Source organism: Monodelphis domestica, chromosome 3, assembly GCF_027887165.1.
Source record: "Monodelphis domestica isolate mMonDom1 chromosome 3, mMonDom1.pri, whole genome shotgun sequence".
Classification (NCBI taxonomy): Eukaryota; Metazoa; Chordata; class Mammalia; order Didelphimorphia; family Didelphidae; genus Monodelphis; species Monodelphis domestica.
Window position 1 is genome coordinate 11,015,577 of NC_077229.1, and position 21,283 is coordinate 11,036,859.

The window sequence follows — 21,283 nt, forward strand, 5'->3', positions numbered from 1 at the left end:
TAAGGCCCATTTTAGTAGCTGAAGTGAAATACAATTATAACCCCCACCTCTCGCATTTCTAAAAATGTGAATGGAAGCTGGGCAGTTAATCCCAGGGCATTTGTACCCCTAGAAGCCTCCAAAAAAGGAGCACCTCTCATTTATAACTCTTCAGCTCATTTTAATTCCACCAGAATGATATCTAGATTTCTTGATGATATTCAGAATCTGAAATAAGTTTTACTTTGTTTAAAAATATGTTTACCAAGGTTGAAAGATTTGCTATGTCTGTAAAAATTGTGACAAATATCTATCAGTTTATAGGTTTTTAAAATGCCATATAGCAACTTATGTGAAATATGATAGTGGGTTTGTTTGTTATTGTAATTAACTGGGCTATTAAGAATTTTGGGGATATTGATACCTACATATTTGTACTACCGTTCAATTCATTTGCTTATACTCACAGTGGATCATGGCCAGATATGAAGAGGAAATGGATCTCATTTTTGGTGAGAAACCTTGTATTTTATTTTTCCTTAGCTGACAGTGTGTCAATGATTATAAGCTACATTTTTGAATTTTTAAAACTCTTTTATTATATTTTTTCTTGCATGTGCAATATACTATTTCAGTATTTTTCTCTCCTTTTTATATTTGAAGCACATGTCACCAGCATTAGGATTTTCTTTAACCTTTTGATTTTGCAGTAATATAAGTTTAAAATACATTTGCTATAATGTCAATGCATGACCCCAAAGCTTGAGACTATTAAAATGATGCCACTAATTGTTTAAAAAAATTTTTGGGACTCTGGTTAATGATTCTGTCTGATTCCAGGACAAGATATACACAAAAGAGTCATTGCATAGGGCCAAAGATAAGCCAATCCAGGACGGATTGATGCGCTTCTAAGCCAATACAAAGGACTTGAACCTAGTGTGAAGACTCAAGGTTGCAATGCTTAACCTATGTTAAGACATAGGCCTTCCTCGTGTCTACACTCACTCTGAAAATACTTACAGACGAGTATCCCAAACTTAGCTCCTATCTGGCTTCTATAATCTAGTCCCTTTTCTGTCTTTTCTAGTGTGGCAACTTCCTGTTGTCCTGGCTACTGACTAGGTAAATATATCATTGCTTAGATCATTTTAACTGGGCCCTGATTCAAGGACCTGTTATAGATTTACTTTTCCTTAATTGGAATTTTTACACATAAGACTTTGATACGTCTATATTTTCATCCAGAAATTTTTTTTTATTTGGATTTTTCTGATGTCTTTTTAATATCTCTTACCAATTGATTCATATACCTCATAACTCAGCCATGCATCCATAAATGACCCTGTGTTTTTCAATCACCCTCTTCACGGGGAAATGTAAAAATGGAGATTTGAACCCTGGACTTCAACTCCCAGAAGTCCTTGGCAACTTCCCTGAATACTTTGTAACCTCACCTGAATTCCCATCTGGGCCTAAAACAGAAATTGTATTTAAGCTGACTCTCCACCTACTTCGGGTCTCTCTCTTCCTGCTTCCCCTTCCAAGTACACGCGTCTCTCAAAATGTAGTGTAAGTGTAATTGAATTGGCCATTAGGCCCTCCTAGCTCATCCTATCCATTAGCAATTGTTTTCCCAATTATTTAGATCTAGTTTTAATTGTGGAAAGTGTTTGTGATTGTGTTCATATAATTCCTGTGTTTGTCTTGGAAGATAGATTCCTAAATATTTTATACAGCCTAGAGTGATTTTAAGTGGAATTTCACTTTCTTTCTCTTGCTGCTGAGTTTTGTTGGCAATATATAGAAATGCGGATGATTTATGTGGGTTTATCTTATACATTGAAACTTTACTTAAGTTGTTAATTATTTCCACTAGCCTTTTAGTTGATTTTCTGGGGTTCTTTAAGTAGGCCATCATATCATCTGCAGAGGGATAGCTTAGTCTCCTCATTGTCTACTTTAATCCCTTCAATTTCCTTTTCTTCTCTAATTGCTACTGCTAGTGTTTCTAGTACAAAATTGAATACAAGAGGTAATTATGGGCATCCTTGCTTCACTCCCAATCTTATTGGGAAGGCTTCTAACTTGTCCCCATTGCAGATGATACTTGCTGATGGTTTTAGATAAATACTGTTTATTATTTTTAGGAAAGGCCTTTCTATTCCTATACTTTCTAACGTTTACAATAGGAATGGGTGTTGCATTTGACAGTCTGTTTCTGTATATATTGAGATAATCATGTGATTTCTGTTGGTTTGTTTGTTGATGTGGTCAATTATGTGGATGGTTTTTCTAATATTAATCCATCCTTGCATTCTTAGTATAAATCCCTCCTGATCCTAGTGAATAATCCTCATGATCACTAGCTGGAGTCTTTTTGTTAGTGTTCTATTTAAAATTTTTGCATCTGTATTCATTAGGGAGTTTGGTATTTAGATTTCTTTCCTGGTTTTTGGTCTGCCTGGCTTTGGAATGAGTACCATATTTATGTGATAAAAGAAATATGGTAAAACCCCTTCCTAAGAAAAAAATCCTCAGGACCAGATGGATTCACAAGTCAATTCTATCAAACATTTAAGAACAACTAGTCCCAATATTATACAAAGTTATTTGACAAAATAAGCAAAACAGTTTTACCCTTTCCACTTTTCACTACTTGTCTCTAGACCTTTTAAAAATGGTTGCTGTCACCTTCTGAATACAAATTCTGATCTTTTCTACTGAGTACTGCAACGGTTAAATTTAATTGTTGGACTTAAATTATATGAAATAACATGGTCACCAAAATTATTATATCTAAAGTCAGAAGTTTATTTACCAAAATAGAGGAGAAACAGTAAAGTAGAGAAATGTTAAAGAGGTTGGATAAAAAGAATTATATTAGTCCTCAACCATGAGAGCTGGTAGTAACCATATAGTCTCTTAGGAAACTAGGAAGAGTCAACCTTTCACTCACCTAATGAAGTAGCCCAGGAGTCAGAGTCTAAGTTGAAGCTGAGCTCTAAGCCCATTATCCAAACCAGTTTCCAGCAAAGCTCCCTCAAAGATGCTCCCCAGTCAGAAGGCTGTCTCCAGAAGACAATTTCTTCAGACTATCTTCTCAAAGGCCAACTTCCAGACTGAGTTCAGGGCTTGCTTTTATGGTGACTTTTCTCCTCCCCTCTTCACAGATGCCACTCAGTTTCCAAATTGCTTAGCACTGCACAGGGGACAGTGTCTGGGATTGAATTCTCACCAGCTGGAGGTCAATTTATCATGAAAAAGATTCACAATTTCCTGATTGAACAGTTTCTGAAGGTGTGAACGAATAGTTTCTGAGGTTACAAAATCTTAAAATAATTCATAAGTTTCTTATTGAGTTAAAAAAGGCGGAGCTCTCCAACCTGGCACAAAGTAGGGTGTGAATTCACTAAGTGGTTTTTGAGCTCATCTACCTCTTTCAAACTTGTGTTGACTCAATCAAGTTAGTCAAAGGAGTTACTCTTACCTTCACAATCTATTGAGGTCCTTAAGGTAGTGTTAACTCAGCATAGACAATAAAGAATTCTCTTTCACAGTAGCTTGGGTCAGGACCTCAAGATTCTGCCTGCCTCTGCTTGCTAAGCCCTGCCCTTCATCATAGGGAATTCCCAAACCCCCTTTCCAGACTTTTTATCCTTCATTCTAATGTGGGTTCATAGCAGGCACAGAGGGGGTAGTGAGGAAAGGGACCCACAGACTCTGAAATCTGGTATTTCTCACTACTTAAAGCTGGTTAAACATCAACTACAAAACATGTAATTTTAGCATCTGCAGATAATTGTTACCAATTCTGTGTACAGGATGTTATATTCAGTACTGGGCATCAGTTTTGTGCCCAATAGGTTTCATTAAGTACTCATATTGTTCTTAGAACTGTAACATCATTAAGTAGCTATAGCAGTCCTCCAGTGTACTACATCCCCCACCCCATGTTCTTATTCCAGGACAGCGAGACCACTCTCACACTGACCAATGATCATAAAGTAAACAATGTGAAACAAGGGGCCAGTGCACTGGTGCTCTGGCATTCCAGAAAAATCCCCCTAATTTGCACATGCTCCTTATTCCCTATGACATCATACCCTGAAACACACATGCAACTGAATTTGGCCTTGCCCCACTTCCAGGGTTTTGGGGAAAGGTGGAGATTTCTCTGGAATCGGGGATGACAAGCTCCCTGGCCCTAACAAATATGCCAACCCTAATCCACAGAGCTGGAAAGCTGCTCTTCTACAGTTGTGGCTGCTAATCCATACATGAAGTTAGCACTGTACTACAGAGCTGCTACTATGTACAATCAGTGGCAAAGAGTCCTAGTCCCTGGACTTAACCATCAGCCCTGAGGATGCCTGATTAACCTCCAGACTATTCCACCAGTTATTAAACAACCATAAACTTATTCAAATAAATACTTTTCTTACAAATTGAATGGAATCTCAGACTCCCATTCTTGGTCTGAGATTCTTCTACAAATCTGGATGTTTCTTCCATAAGAACTCTTCTCTACTCTGTCTCTGACCCAGTGATACTGGCCTCCTGGATGATTCTTGGTCAAGAGGCCCGATATTATAATTCTTCCTTTTCCTTAGTGTGAATTTTAGATTTACTCCACCCTGCTTAGTCTTTAGAATTTAAACAAGCAGGAATGTATACACCCGCACCAAAGGATTGAGTGTGGAGGAGGAAGGTCTGTGACCCATGTGTGCTAGCAAGTGACAAATCAGAAACTGACTTACTCCCAGGCTGTCCAACTTCAAGTTTAAGCCACCATTGCTACATGTGAAACACAGAAAGTGACATAAAAACCTGCCTTTACATTTCACATCACTTCCTGTGAGAGGGGGGGTTGGTGGTGGATCTTGACTTGGAAGAGCTCGAGAGTGAGACTTCAGACTGCTTCCCTAAGACCATTACATGGTGAGTGTTAGGGCTGATTCCTCTTTTCTTGGCTTTCTGGAGGCACCAACTTCCAAGGAGACCCCCTCATCTTAAAAAAGGCCTTGTGGCTGTAAGCTGAGCTAGATTTAATCTCTGGGAAGGCCCCTTGGCTAAGGCCTCTGAACTCCCGCTGGGTTCATACCAGACCAGGGCAGCTATCCTTCCCTTTTCTCTCTCTCTCCCTCTCATTCTTAATTTCTTCCTTCTATGGTAAACAAAACACCATAAAATTCTATTCACGCTTGAGTATTTCATTGAGATTTACAATTAAAAACCCTGGCAACCAAATAAAAAATATATTCAGTCTCATCTCTGAGGTTTACCCCTAACAGTCGTTGTACCCACTACTTGGAATATTTCCACCATGATCACCTCAATCTCTTGGATTCAGTCTTCTCAGGTAGCATCTCACTTTCTGAGAAGTTTCTCTTGGTCACAAAATCTTAAGAGGTTTCCTTCTGAGGGTCTTAGGTCATGTTCTTTCTCAGACCTTCAATTCTGCCCCAGGGCTTCAATTCTACCTGGGCTCTCATCTCTGGGGTTCCACTTCCCCATCTATTCAACACTTTCCTTTTTCCTTCCTTCATATCCAGGACTCAAGACCTCTACCTGAGCAGGTAGATAGTCATTAACCTTGGGCAGCAGGATAATCTGAAAGTAGAAGTCCCTATCATTTGAGGTGCTGACAGCAAATGTCTCTTGAGAAGTCTCTTGAGAAGAAGTATCACTTATATGGATGAATCCAGATTTGGTGGAACTGTTTAAAAATAAATTATAATGTAGTAGCACTTCAATTCATATCTGTTGTCCTATTAGGATGATTATATTTGACCTTGTATGTCAGAGTGTGAAACCCTACCTCTTTTTTGATTATAGTAGTATTAGCCTTCATGATTGTTTTTATAACACAATTAGTTTTGAGTTCATACTCAAATAATACAGTTTGCTTCATAAAAACTAGAAAAAATTAGCTAAGAAATTTATTTCCGGGTGCCATAAAATCTTGTTTGCATCCTGACCTTAAGCCTGTAAGCCAGGAGTTTCCTTAAATCCTACCACAACTGTCCTGGGTGTATAACAAGATGGTCAGACAAAAAGGAAGGATGGCCTTGTTTGTAGAACTAGACAAGTCACACAGGAGAACTATTCTTCAAATATTAGTTAACCAAAATTGCTGAATCCTATTTCACAATAATCATCAGTAAAAACACCAAGACCTTGAGTACTACAAAGTTGCCACCCATAGTTATCCTTTTTACACTTACCAGATTAATCAACACTTGTGTCATTCATTAAATGCCCATATGAACGATTTTGCAACCATTCTATTTTAATTATAACTTTTCTGTCACTGTCATCAGAATTCTTGACATTAAAAAAACCTATCTCCTAAGTTTTGGCGTCTCTGCTCTTGATTTGAGCAGAGTCTGGCTTTATTGAGAGTTGGGTCTTCTCCCAACAAATCTGTTTAGTTTTGAGTTCTATACTGGTGTGATAAATATTTGCCATATAAGTAGCACAGGCATTGTTGCAAAATAAGCTTTAGATTGATATGTATGACACAGTTTTAGAAATTGTAGAATAAGTACAATTGTATCAGATATGCTACACTGGACTCTGGGTGCAATCAGTACAGAATGTCAAGCTGATAGATATGTGATTTTCCACATAATTATTTTGATAATGTATTCAACAAAAGAGAAGTCATTGGAACACCAATGATTTTACTTCGTATTTGAAATATACAATATAATTTTTTCTCTTAATTTTTGCTTTAAAGGAATTTTGTAGAAAACCTTGTATAGGAAATTATGCTAATTGCAAATGATTTCTATAGAGCAGACATTATTTCCTCCCTAAATCAACTGTTTAGATCTAGATAGACATTGGGGAGTATTGATAAGATTTTTTAAAAATAATTTGACATATTGTAAATCAAATAATTTCTTGTTTTCACATTTAATTCCACTTTTAATCTGGCTGTGTCAATTTTATTTGTACAGCTTTGAGTTTAATAAAATAAAAATGACCTATTTTAGACCTCATAATGTTGTCTATTACTTATATGGTCATGAATGAACTGATCTGAAAGAGAAACTATTCTATGCCACCTTAATTTTCTTATAGGACTACACTCTAAGTCTAAATCATATGGCCATTTCGACCTCATCTTAGAAGAGATGATTTTTGAGGAAGGAGAGAGCTCAGTGTGAATGTCTGTGGTTTCTGTGATGTATAGTATAAGAGGGAAAATTAAGACTAGGGCTAAATTAATTTTATTTAATCTAAGGTAGTAGGGAGAAAAGATGAAAAATAGGAGATGTACTTTGTACACTGCTCTATTTAGCTTGTTATTCGGTGGCCAATATTAAGGCATCCTAGCCATGCTCACAGGGAAGTCCAGCCAAAAACAAAACTGAAAGAAAAATACTTGGGTATCTGCTCTTGTCTCAGTTTATCGAAACATTTCTCCACCCTCAAAAAATCTCATCTCAGGAGTCATCCATGGCTTTTTAGTTTTGCTTGGGCCACCTAGGGAGAAGTCCATAAGAGTGATGCTGGGGACATCACCCTGTCTTCATCTCATGAGATCCTGACTGCATTGCTGCCTTTTTCTTGCTGGCAATCCTCAATCAAGCATTTCCATTAAACAATCCTTGCCTCTGAGTCAAGTTTAGGCTCAGGCCAGTTACGCTGCCCCATAAAGAGGGTAAAGTAAATTTCCTTCACACAATAGCAAGATAGAATATGGAAGAAAACATATTTCCACAGTTTGGATTTTTAAGGATCCTCTCCAGTGTGGAGTCTCTGATGTACAGCAAAACTAGTTACTTTTGAATGCCTTTCAAAACTGCTTGCATTCATGACGTTTCTCCCCAGTGTGGGTTCTCTGATGTACAGTAAGACCAAAGCTTGTGCTGAATGTCCCTCCACATTGCTTACATTCATAAGGTTTCTCCCCGGTGTGGATTCTCTGATGAACAGCAAGACTGGAGCTCTGAGTGAAGGCCTTTCCACACTGTTTGCATTCATAAGGTTTCTCTCCTGTGTGGGTTCTCTGATGTATAGCAAGTCCAAAGCTTGTACTGAATGTCCTTCTACAATGCTTGCATTCATATGGTTTACGTCCAGTGTGGATTCTCTGATGTACAGCAAAAGTGCAGCTTAATCTGAAAGTCTTCCCACACTGCTTGCATTCATAAGGTTTCTCACCAGTGTGGATCCTCTGATGTTCAGTAAGACGGGAGCTGCGACTGAATGTCTCTCCACACTGATTGCATTTATAAGGTTTCTCCCCAGTATGTATTCTCTGATGTACACCAAAACTGGAGTTACTTGTGAATGTTTTCCCACACTGTTTGCATTCATAAAGTTTCTCCCCAGTATGGGTTCTCCAATGTACAGAAAGATATGAGCTTGAACTGAATGTCTTTCTACATTGCTTGCATTCATAAGGTTTCTCCCCTGTGTGGGTTCTCTGATGTACAGCAAAACTGGAGCTATAACTGAATGTCATTCCACACTGCTTGCATTTATAAGGTTTCTCCCCAGTGTGGATTCTCTGATGAACAGCGAGAATGGAGCGCCGACTGAATGTTTCTCCACACTGTTTGCATTCATAAGGTTTCTCCCCAGTGTGGGTTCTCTGATGTAGAGCAAAACTGGAGTTATTTCTGAATGCCTTTCCACACTGCTTGCATTCATAAGGTTTCTCCCCAGTGTGGGTTCTCCGATGTACATCAAGAATGGAGATTTGAGTGAATGTCTTTCCACATTGCTTACATTCATAAGGTCTGTCTCCACTGTGGATTCTCTTATGAACACCAAGATTGGAGCTTGTCCTGAATGTCTTTCTACACTGTTTGCATTCATAAGGTTTCTCTCCAGTATGGATTCTCTGATGAACACCAAGATTGGAGCTTGTACTGAATGTCTTTCTACAGTGTTTGCATTCATAAGGTTTCTCCCCAGTATGGATTCTCTGATGAACAGCAAGACGGGAGCTTGTATTGAATGTCTTTCTACACTGCTTACATTCATAAGGTTTCTCCCCAGTGTGGATTCTCAGATGTACAGCAAGACTGAAGCTCCCATTTAAAGTCTTTCTACACTGTTTATATTCAAAAGGTTTATCCTTAGTGTGGATTCTCTGATGCAGAGTAAGATGGGAGCTCTGACTGAATGTCTTTCCACATCGCTTGCATTCATAAGGTTTCTCAACAGTGTGGATTTTCTGATGTCCAGCAAGACTGGCCCTGTGCATAAAACTCTTTCTGCACTGATTACTTTCACTAGATTTTTCCTCAGTGTGCATTCTTTGATGTTCAATATGAGATGAATTTTGAGATACAACACAGAATTCTCTGAAAGCAAAGTTATCAGGACCATCATTCATGAAACTCCGTAGGTCCATTTCTTCCACAGGAAGGCTCATCTCTATTGGATTCGCCTTCAATGAAAGTCTGATCTCTCCTTCTAAATGAAAAAAACACAGCAAAATATACATGTACAGTTATATATACACTTGCATAACTATCTCCTTTCCTCAACTGTCAAAACACAAACCACTTTATATCCTATTTTCTCAGGTAAGAAGAAAAATCTTCCAACTTAAATGGGCACAATCCATCCTTTGAAAATACCTTAAAGCTAAAGAACAATTTCAATAACAAGAGTCTGCCATATGATCTTTTTGGCTCTTCATGAATAATCTGGGTTTTTGGACAAGCTAGCTTTATTACATTCCTAACTCAGATCATGAGTTAAAGCATTTTGTAATTCCCTTAGTGATTGCTTTCGACCTATTTTTTTGTTTTGAGATCAGATGAAGATACTAAGCACTCTCTTTTGTGTTTATACAATGCATAAAAGATTGTTTTGTTCCCTACTTCTTTAAAGCATCCATTACTTTTCTTTAGATGCCTCTTTTCACTAAAATAAAATCCTTCTTCTAAATACAATTTAAACAAAAACATGGTATTTCCGAAGCTTAAAACTATGTCTCATACAGTAAGTTGAGTCCATGATCCTTTTGTTAGGAAATGGGCAAGAAACTTGTATAATTCTCTTCCTATTTCCCATTTTATATAGATAATGGAACTTTCATGATATTCTTTAAAATTCTAATACAGGTGGTGGCACATTCTCATTGCACCTCAGAAACTTGCTAAGACTTAAAAGCCTGGGAATGTCACAAGAGCTCTGTTGGTCTGAGGTTCAACTATAACATGGATATAATAATAGCAAGTGATTCCTAGGGTTCCTATGAGGATCAAATGAGATAATAATTATAGTGTATAACACATTCGAAGAGGCAAATGCAAATGGTGATGTTTATTTTTAGCATTAGAATGTGCATTATTTCCTCTTTTGATTCCTTTTCAACATAAACTGTCACTCTCTTCACTCCTCCAGTTCCTGATATCCCTGTTAAATTAAATGCATTTCCATTCCCCAGCACTCCTTTCTCCCTAGATCATGTCAGATATTCAGGATCTGTCGCTTCTTTCTAAACAACCTCAATGTGTGGATTCCAGATAGGGAGATCCAGGACAGCCCAGACTGCTGTTTCCTTTCCTATGTATGTTCAGGGCTTAGCACGGTTCATAGACCATATTTATTATTTAATACATGTTTATTGACTGGACCCAGGGATTATGTCAGGTCCAAGCTCTACCAGGATCCTTGCATTCTGGTCTCTCTCCTAGAAGTCAAAAATGGCCATTTACAGTGAGTTGTGCCAGTGCCTTTCCCTTGTTTTTTCTGCTATATTTTCCTTCAGAATCTTCAATCTGGCTCTTCTGCAGCCCCAGGCCACCTACCCCAATTAGAACTCTCTAGTGCTCCTCTTTACATCCTTCCCTCTCATGATAAGCTGCCCTGAAGCTGGGATCTAGAGGGCTTCTACAGAACACACAGTTCTGTAAATACATGCTGCTGTCTGCTCCAGCATAGGATGAGCTACAGGAGGGCAGGGAATGTCCACTGCAGCCCTTTATGTCCCCTATAACTTGGCCCAGAGCAAGACCTCATATATGTTTCTGGATACTTAAGAGTTCAGAGGGGATAAGCTCAGCCTTTCTGGCATCTGCAAGAGATTTTCAGGACCTTCAGGCCCAAACACTAACTTCTTAGAGGATCACAGACTGGTCCCATGCATGAAGGAATGATAAGAAATGGAGTCCAACTGCCTCATCTTACATATGGGGAAACTGAGGCCCAGGAGTTCAGGGACTTGCCCAGGTAGTCACTGCTAAACCTCTGAAAAAGAATTCCAAGTTAAATCCTCCTGCCCCCAAATCTAGCCCTGAATTTACCAGAGCACACAAAAGCCTCTGGTCATTCCTGCTCTCCCACACCTCTTTTCTCCTCCCTCACCTGGGCAGAAGCTCCTCAGGTCTTCTTGCTCCAACATCCATGGGGATTCCTTCTGCTCCAAATAAGAGATCATGTCTTCTGGGGGAGCTGGAAGCCCTGGGCAAGGGAAAATCAGACAGGGAAGAGGATGGAGAGAAGCTTGCCACTGAGTTGTCTTTAGAGAAAGGTTGGGGAGTCCAGTGACTCCACACAGAGACTCCATCCATGGGGTTGCCACAGGAGTCTTCCCTCCCCCCTAAGTGTCAGTAATGCAGGAGCACATGCTCCTGCATTAGGATGTGCCTATTACCCTGCTAGGGGAACTAGAATGAGCAACAGGCCCTGGCCCCCATCCTGCTCTGGTCCCTTCTGGCACAAACTCCTAAACTCCCACACTGGGTTAAAAGGTTAGTGTTCTGGGTCAGTCTGAAGTCCCAGACACAGGGACCTCAAGGGAGCAGCTTTTGTCCCATAACCCTGACTGCTCCTTCCTTCCTGACACCTCTATGAATCTCATGGACTCTTCTCTGGGGGAAACTCTGCTTCTTCTCCTGGGGAACTCAATAATCTTTGTTAGGCCCAATGCTGTCTCTGAGCCAGTCCATTCATTCTGACAATTAAAGAGAAGGGTAAGCAGGGCAAGCAGGAGGCTTATGGGGGACTCCTAGAGGAGAGTCTCCTCAGCATACAGGGTGGGGAAAGGAAGAAGGAGAAGGACTGGGAACCAATCTGGAACTAGAACATTAAAAGGTAGGGCATTTTCTTCAGAGAAGGCTGGACTCAGTCCATAATTTTCCATTATCTAGAAATAAGAGGCAGCTAGAAGGGGAGTGAGCAGGGACCTGGGATTAAAGGTAAGGAGGCCTCAGTTTACATTTCACCACAAACAGCTCCTATATGGGTATGCCTCAGAACAAGCCATTTAATGGAATCTATTTCCTCATCTGTAAAATGAGGATAATTGTGTCACAGAATTGAGAAGATGAAGGTAAGGAATAAGTTACATAATATTATAGAAAAAACCCTCGGCAGAGCCCTGGGACAGGAGCAGGTTGTTATAAGTGCTACATCCCTTCACTTCCTTCCTCATTGGCTCTGCTGGAGGCCTGGGGCAATAGGAAGGAAGACTAAGGACAAACCATCTCTACTGGAGACACCTAGGAGCTCCGTGCTATGAGTTTATGCTGATTATAGAGAAAAAGATCCCCAATAGTAGATCCATCCTAGAGGGGAGAGGGTGGGAGGAAAACCCTCCTGAACAGTTTCCCAGATGGGTTTGGGAGACTCAATTCCAGGCCAGGGAGAAGCAATATGGAATTAGCTCTGAGATTACTTCCACGTCTCAGATTCTCCAACGCCCATTTGATCTCAGAATTCAGGAGCACCAAAGGGAACCCTCAAGGTGCCATTACACAATGCAAAGGTCTTTTGCAAGAGAACCAGGCAGCAGGAGGCCCCTGGTTCTGGGACTTGGCATACCAGCCCATGTCCTCTTGACTGAAAACTGTTCCCAACTCTGCCTGCCCCTGAAGGCGACATTCCCTTGGATTGCAGACTCGGGCAGCAGGGAGAGGGCTCCTTACCCACAAAGAGCATGTTCTGGGCATTCTCCAGCATCACCTCCTTGTACAGCTCCTTCTGGGGAGGGGACAAGAGGCGCCACTCCTCCTGTGTGAAGTCCACAGCCACATCCTTGAACTTCACCACCTCCTAGAGAAGCCCAAGTCAGAGCACAGAGGGCTGAGAGCCACATCACAATGAAGAGCCTACCTCTGGTCAGTTACAGGAGGAAACTGACCCACAGAGAAGGGACGGGCCCAAAGGTCCTGCCCTTTGTCAGTGTCAGAACCAGCCCTAGAAGCTAAGTCTTTAAGAGCTGTGAATTCTAAAACTATTCCACCCTAATCAGACTGTACTTTAGGAAATCTGATTTAGCTATTTCCTGATCAATAACAATAGAGATACTTGGACTAACAGAATCAGGTCTTGGGAACTCTACATTTCTCCACCCTCCTTAGTTTAACAAGACTAGGAAGGTCTGCACCAAACTCAAGGATTAAGTATCTGAGAAAAATGGCCTTCAACAAACATGTGCAGAAAAAGCAGACAGACCCCTGGGCTGACCTAAGTCAAGGTAAGCTATCATTGGTACAGATGAGATGCAGGAAAGTGACGTAAAACCGTCTATATAAGGCACGTCACTGGCTCTCTTCGCTTTTTCCCTGGAGAGGCAACTCTGGCTGGCAGCGTGCTAGGCAGTCCGACATCTTGGGAGTGGTAGCAGTTGTTTGTCTGGGTTTAGTGGTGAGTTTGCCCTTCAGCTGATTCAGGTTCAGGCATCTTGGCTAAGCCCTTTGGAGTTTAGGCAGATTCTTTCCCTCCTTACTCTTCAAATAAACTTTACTTTCTAGATCTCCTAATCTTCCCGCCCAGTACTAGCCAGGTGGAAGAAATCCTACTCTTTTCCCTTCTTCCTTCTTCTTAATCTCTTCCACTATATCAATTAAATCACCATAAAATTCCAGCTGACTTGAGTATTTTATTATTTGGGATTTTCCCTGGCGACCAATTAAATTTTAGATTTTAAGTCAAAACGCTAAAATGATCCTTTATCGAGCCCAAAGGAGGCTTGAGAGGAGCAGGTTTAGGATGCTCCAGAGGGAAGCTGAGGAGTTTCTAGCATCTGTGAGAGTCGCCAACATGCTGAAGCCACAGAGTGGGGAGCTGGGGGGAAGGTAAAAGGCTCCCTCTCCCTGCCTCTCCACCCACCCATAATAAGTGGTCATCAATCTGGTAATAAGCCCTCAGATCAGTTTTTACTTATAACACTATGGAAGGGATGAGAAAGGAAAGAATGTGTTCCAGAGAGCTCGGGGACTCAGGATGCAGCCTGGGTGCCTATCTTTGGAGAAGGCTGAGGTGATCTCAAGATCATTTCCTTACTGATCCTATTTACCAGTAACTGCCTGAGGCTTGGTCCTCTGCCTCCAGACTCAGCTCCACGCTCAGCTGGGGAGTACAGGGGAAGTACAGAATCCTACTCTTGGACACTTCATCACTGTTCTAGACTCTTTTCAAGGAATTTGCTGACCTTGGAAGATTCAGGTGAGCCACAGACAGTCAGGTCTAGCCTTTCTACACCCAAACCCATCTCAGTGATATCTGGGTTTCTGCCCAAAGTCGGGACTCTGATCTTGCATAGGACTTGCAAAAGAATCTCTTCTTAGTCTGAGGAGAGAAGGAGGGCTGGGGCATTGCTAGCCCCTTATTATTGACTATTCCAGTCACTCAGTGTCCCTGAGTATCCCAGCTCTGTAACTAATGGTGACCCTCCATCCTATGATAGATTTCATTTAGCCTGTCTGGTCTTTGTTTTATGTTCCCCTAAACCTATCAACAAGATCTAATCTAACCTTCTGCTAAGGGTTTGGAGCATTAACACAGGCAAGCCCCTGACCACTTTTATTGACCAGAAGCATTCCCCTCCCTGCTTGTCTTCCATGGAGAGCTGCCTCAATTGACCCTATGGTTACATTTCACTCTCAGCACCTACAAATGTGAGCTTTACAATGTTGGACAGAACAGTAGATGTTCACTAATGAAGAGGAGTCGGTAGTATTTTTAGGAAGAGACCCCTAAGGGAAGAGATCATTTGCTTCTTTAACACCACGAGTAGCAGAAATGCAGGAGTGAATAACTAAAGACAACAGTAGCAGAAGGAAGCTTCTTTTAAAAACTATAGACAAGGAGAAAGGGACGAAGGAGGAAACCCAGAAAGGGCTAAAGCAGAAGACAGAGAGGATTATGGGAAGAAACTTCTGGGGTCCTATCTGCTCCAGGAGGATGCTTCTTGTGTTGGACTGCAGGACCACAGGGGAAAAGAGGCAGATACAGAGAAGACTGGGACACACACAGGGCAACTAAGGACCAGTAACTTTCATTTCCATTCCTTCTATGTTCAGCACCTGTTCTTCTCTTTTGCTGATTCCCCAAGAGGCAAAAGACAGTCCTTGCCTTCCAGGAGCTCACAGCCCCAAGGGGGAGGGAGACAATACACCAACACATGGACACAAAGCAAGCTCTGTCTAGGAGAAATAGGGAAGAATGGAAATAAAGGCACTCTGACTAAAAGGAGTGAGGGAAGGTTTCCCATAGAAAGTTGTTAGTTTTCATTGGGATTTACAGGAAGTTTAAAGGGGTCAGTGATATGAAATGTGGAGGGAAAATATTCCAGACATGAGGTAAAACCACTGAAAATGCCTGGAACTAAACACAGCCACATCACACAGTAGACAGAGTGCCAGATCTGGAGTCAGGAAGACCTGGGTTCAAATGTGATCTCAGTCATGTCCTAGCTTTGTCATCCTGGGTAAGTCAATTAACTATGATTGTCTAGCGTTAATCACTCATCTATCTTAGAACTGATCCTAAGATGGAAGGTAAAGGTTAAAAAACATATATGTGATATGGATGAATACTTACAAAAATATAAACTGCCTAGAAAAAGAAATAAATTACCTAAACAACCCCATATCAGAAAAAGAAATTGAACAAGCCATCAAAGAACACCCTAAGAAAAAATCCCCAGGTCCAGATGGATTCACAAATGAATTCTATCAAACATTCAAAAACAACTAATTCCAATAATATATAAACTATTTGACAGAATAAGCAAAGAGGGAGTTCTACCAAATTCATTTTACAACACAAACATGGTACTGATCCCAAAACCAGGCAGGTCAAAAACAGAGAAAGAAAACTATAGACCAATCTCCTTAATGAATATAGATGAAAAAAATCTTAAATAGAATACTAGCAAAAAGATCTAGCAAGTCATCACAAGGGTTACTCACTAAGACCAGGTAGGATTCATACCAGGAATGCAAGGATGGTTCAATATTAGGAAAACCATTTACATAATTGACCATATTAATAAGCAAACCGACAAAAATCACATGATTATCTCAATAGATGCCAAAAAAGCTTTTCATAAAATACAACACTCATTCCTATTAAAAACACTAGAAAGCATAGGAATAGAAGGGCCTTTCCTAAAAATAATAAACAGTATATATCTAAAACCATAAGCAAACATCATCTGCAATGGGGATAAACTAGATGCATTCCCAATAAGGTCAGGAGTGAAAACAAGGATGCCCATTATCACCTCTACTATTTAACATTGTACTAGAAACACTAGCTGTAGGGATTAGAGAAGAAAAAGAAATTGACGGTATTAAAATTGGCAATGAGGAGACTAAGCTATCTCTCTTTGCAGATGATATGATGGTTTACTTAAAGAATTCTGGAGAATCAAGCAAAAAGCTAGTTGAAACAGTCAACAATTTTAGCAAAGTTGCAGGCTCAAAGGAATAATAAAGTGGAGGAATTCCATGGGACTAGAACAACCTCCAGGAATTGATGCAAAGAGGAGCAGAACCAGGAAAACACCATACAGAGACTGATGCACTGTGGTACAATCGAATGTAATGGACTTCTCCATTAGTGGCAATGCAATGACCCTGAACAACTTGGAGGAATCTACATGGGTCGAAAGGATGTGGTTGAGGATGTAGATTCTAAATGAACATCCTACTGCAAACAACAACATGGAAATAGGTTCTGATCAAGGACACAAGTAATACCCAATGAAATTGCCTGTTGGTTGTGGGTAGGGTGGGTGGAGGGGAGGGAGGGAAGCAATGTGATTATTATAACCAAGGAATAATGTTCTAAATTGACTAAATAAAATAATTCAAATGGAAAAATTAAAAAATTAAAAGTTAAAAAACAAACCCTTTTCTATTTGGGGGCAGTTAGGTGACTCTGTAAATAGAGAACTAGAACTAGAGTCAGAAGGTCCTGGGTTCAAATATGACCTCTAACACTTCCTACCTATGTGATCCTGGCGTAAGCCACTTACCCCCAATTGCCTACCTCTTAGCCATCTTCTGCCTCACACAATAGGCTTACCATCAATTCTAAGACAGAAAGTAAAGGATTTTTTTTTTTTACAGTCTGCAGCTAAAGGAATCCAGGAGGCCAGGTTCCCTAAATCCAAGAATACAGACTGGGGAGTAAGGAATGGGAAAAGATGGGAAAGAGGGCTTTGTACACAAAACAGAACGTTTTGTATTTGATCCTGGAGGGCATAGGGAGTCATTGGGGTTTAGAGTAGGGGAATGACACGATCAGAACTGAGCTATAAGAAAATCACTCTGATGAAAGAATAGAGTGGAGTGGGAAGAGCCTTGTGGCAGACAGACCCAGCAGCAGGTTGTCTTAATAGTACTAGAGAGAGGTGATATGGGCCTCCACCAGGAGGATAGCAGTGACATAGGCCAAAAGATGGCGTATTGGGGAGATGCTACAGAAACTGACAGGTTCTGGCACCATATTGGATATGTGGATAAGGGAGAGTCAAGGGGGGCTCCTTGGTTTTGAGCCCAAGGGATGAGGAGGATATAGCTATAGAGAAGGTGGGAGTTCTATCTAGGTGAGAGAGAACAATGTGTTTGGGTCACACTGAGCTCAAGATGTCTATTGGTCACCTAGTGTGAAATCCCTGTAAAGAAATTTGAGATGAAAGACTGGAGGTCAACACAGAGATCAGGGCAGAAAATATAGATCTGAGACTCATCAACAGAGAGAAGGTGCTTACATCCCTGGTAACTGATGAGATCACCAAGTAAAAAAGTCCAGGGAAGAGTAGAGGGCCAAAGACAGGGCTGGAAGAACTCCCTCACCCTAACCCCACTGTTACAAGATCTAGAGGAGGAGCCAGCAGACAAGACAGAGAATTACAGGTCAGAGAGGTAGGAGCTAAACCAGGAGAGAGCCAAGTCCCAAAACCCTAGAGAGAAGAGAATATCAAGGAGGAGAGAGTAGGCCAAAAGCATCAAAGGCTGAAGGCAGGATTGAAAGAAGGAAGACTGAGGAGGTGATCTCTATCATCTTGAAAAAGATCATATAGTGGAGGAGGTACAGAGGAAAAGGCAAAGCCAGAGAAGATGGAGAAAAGATGGAGGTCTTACCTTGACAAGGAAGGGGTTTCCACTGATGAATGTTCTTATGGATAAAGGGAGATAAGGACTCACACTGAGGCCACAGAGACTGGGTGCTTGCAGTCTTCTTGTCCTGAGGGGGGGAGGCTACAATTTATAGAGCGGGTGGGGGTGTCCAGTGTGGCAATTGGAGCACTGGGATACCTTTGATCCAGGGACCAGATTTCCAGGCAAATGTAGAAGAAAATAAAGAGGCTAACTGTGACAAGGGAAAGATGAAATATCTAAGGAATCAAAGCTCTGCTCTTGTGAGCATATCAATTTATTAAAGCTATGTATATCAACTGCCTAATAAGGACCAGGTCTTTTTCTGGGCTTAGGGCTGGACATTGTAATCAGGGGGGAAAAGACTTAAATACCTCAAGAGATGAATTAAATAAGACCAATGAATGCAAAGGAAATCTAATGCTGGGTCATCTGATTTCTAATTGGAAAAAAGATTAGATTAGATTCCCAGCCAGGCAGGAAAGAGGTTTGTGAAATTGAGATTTATTCCACCCTACTTATTCTTTAGAATTTTAGCCACCAGGAATATATACACCCCTACTTAAGGATTAAGTGTGGGAGAGGAAGATCTATGACCTATGTGTGTTAGCAAGTGGCAAATCAAAAACTGACTGACCCCCTCAGTCCAAAGCGAAGTTTAAGCCACCACTGGTACGTGTAAGACACAGGAAGTGACGCAAAGAACTGCCTTTATATTTCATAGTCACTTCTTGTGAGGAGGTCTTCACCTTGGAACTTGACTGTGGAGAAGCTCGGGTCTGAGACCTCAGACTGCTTCCTTTGGACTGCCAGAAGGTGAGTGAAAAAGCTGACTCCCTTTCCTTGGCTTTCTGGAGGCACCAGCTCCCCCTGGAGAGGCCCCTTATCTTGGAGGAGGCCTCCTGGCTGGAAGCCAGGTTAGATTTAATCCTCTGTGCCATCCACGCCCCCCTACCCCCCACCCCACCCCAGGGCCTCTGAATTCCTGCCTGGTTCAGACCAGGCAAGAGTAACTATCTCTCTCTCTTTTCTTTCTCTCTCTCATTTCCTTAATATCTTCCCTCTGCTGTAAATAAACTACCATAAAGTTCATTCGGACTTGAGTAATTCATAGGGATTTAATAATTAAATCCCTGGTGAACAACTAAAAATATATTCAGTCCAATCATAAATTTTACCCCTAATAGGTCCAAATAATGCAATGAGGCTTTCTCCCAATTCTCCCTATTGAATAAACTTTCCTCTCCTGTCAAAATTTGGACAAGGCACACAATTGAAGAGAAGGGAACCAAGTCAGCTCCAGCTCTGAGTCACAAGATGGAGAATGTTTCCACAATTAACCTCTTGCTGCCCCAAAGCCCTCCCTTCCTTCTGTGTCGAGGGGATCTTATCCCCTCCCCATTCTGGAGGGTCAGCCCAGTTCATCAACACTCCCCACATATCAGAGTTTGTGGCAGTGGACACCCGAATGTCAATAAAAAGAAAGAATAAGAACATTTATCCCAGAGGATTATTACATAGATTGCTGAAAACAGACTTTTAGGAGAACATAAAGCACTCCAGTCTGTCTGTATCCCATTCTTTGCCATTGAGCTGGATGCCTTCGTGACAAGGCCAAAATGTGTCCCTCAGCACCTCCCTAACCTTATTTGCACAGAAAACTCCCCCCTTTCTCTCCAGCCTGTCCAACAAGGGAAGGACTAGACCAGTGAGGAATTCTACTGAACAGAGAAGGAATGCATTTAGCTACCAGCTCTGGTACAAACAGTTCTGCTCAAGAACACTCCAAGCTCCTCTTCTAAGAAAAAGGCCTCATTTCTGTGTGAGGGTCCTTCCTGGGCTCACCCCAAACTCCTTGGACTCTCTCTGAATTGGGGAGCCCAGCAGAAGAAGGACAGTGAGGGAGTCACTCTGGAGTGAATACAAAATCCACAGGGGAGTTCTCTGCAGTATCCCTAGCTGCCTGATTCTGCCTGTCACTGGCATGGACACTGATCCAACAGGCTCTGCTTGCATATAATGACCTTCCAGCCTCTTTCTCTCCCCTCACATCTCCCTCCTCCTCCTCCTTCTCTGACCCAGGAACACTGGCTTCCTGGATGATCCTTGGCCAAAACCTTTCATGGTCTGATTCTGGGCCTTTCCAGGGGCTGTCTGTGTCCCTGCAGAGAATGTTCTCCCCCCTGCCTCTGGTCGCAGAACTTCTATCAAGTCCCAGCTGAATCCTCCCCTCGGGAACCAATGATCTCCCCAGAACCCTGAGAGCCTTCCCTCTCATGATGAATCCCTCCATCCTGCCTGTACAGTTTGTTTGGACACAGCTGCTGAGGGATCTCCTCAGTCAGGCTGAGGGGGCCTGGAGGGCGGCCAATGGCTTCTCCCTTCCTTTGTGCTGAACACTTCCATGCAGACACCAGAAGGTTCCTCCAAACTGGCTGTCTTGGACTATGATGTGCAAAAGAGGAAGGAGCCAGAGAGAACCAGGCAAGACTCCAGGACTTGAGGCAGAACCCAGTGAGCCGCACCAGGAGACAATGTCTTCCCTGAGGATGGCACAGACCAAGGGACATCCTCAACCTCGGCTCTAGACCACACTCAAGAGGGAGCAGGTGAAAAGAAGCAGAGGAAGAAGGTGTGAGTATTGCCAGGCAAGCAGAGAGAACAAAGACAGGATCCCTAGACAGGGAAGAAGAAGGAATCAGTGATCATCCTTGGTGCTCGTTTGTGCACAGCAGGAAATCTGACATGGGAGGCAGAGCCTGGGGGGAGCTCTTGGGGTCTGAGCTGACCAAGGGCCAAGGAATCACTCCCAAAGCTGAGAAGAGAGCCGGGAAGGACTGTTGCCTGGGATGTGGGGATAGAAAGGGCCCAGCAGGAAGGAGGGAGCAGCTTCCCAGCCCATCTTGTGTCAGAGCCAGGGAAGGTCCTGTTATAAG

At 41.8% G+C, this 21,283-nt stretch overlaps 1 protein-coding gene across 2 annotated transcripts in view; it reads right to left on the reverse strand.

Annotated features, from left to right (window-relative positions):
- Window positions 1-2,772: 2,772 nt before the first annotated feature.
- Window positions 2,773-21,283, reverse strand: part of LOC100022492 (zinc finger protein 883-like) — a 42,559-nt gene continuing 24,048 nt past the window's right edge. Inside the window, exons 3-5 of one of the 2 annotated variants that reach the window (XM_056820510.1) lie at window positions 12,882-13,008; window positions 11,320-11,415; window positions 2,773-9,417 (exon numbers count right to left, since the gene is read on the reverse strand). In XM_056820510.1, the coding sequence (XP_056676488.1) occupies window positions 7,787-9,417; window positions 11,320-11,415; window positions 12,882-13,008 (1,854 nt within the window). In that variant the 3' untranslated portion in view covers window positions 2,773-7,786. The remainder of the gene's footprint in view (window positions 9,418-11,319; window positions 11,416-12,881; window positions 13,009-21,283) is intronic. The other variant, XM_056820511.1, reaches the window with a different exon arrangement.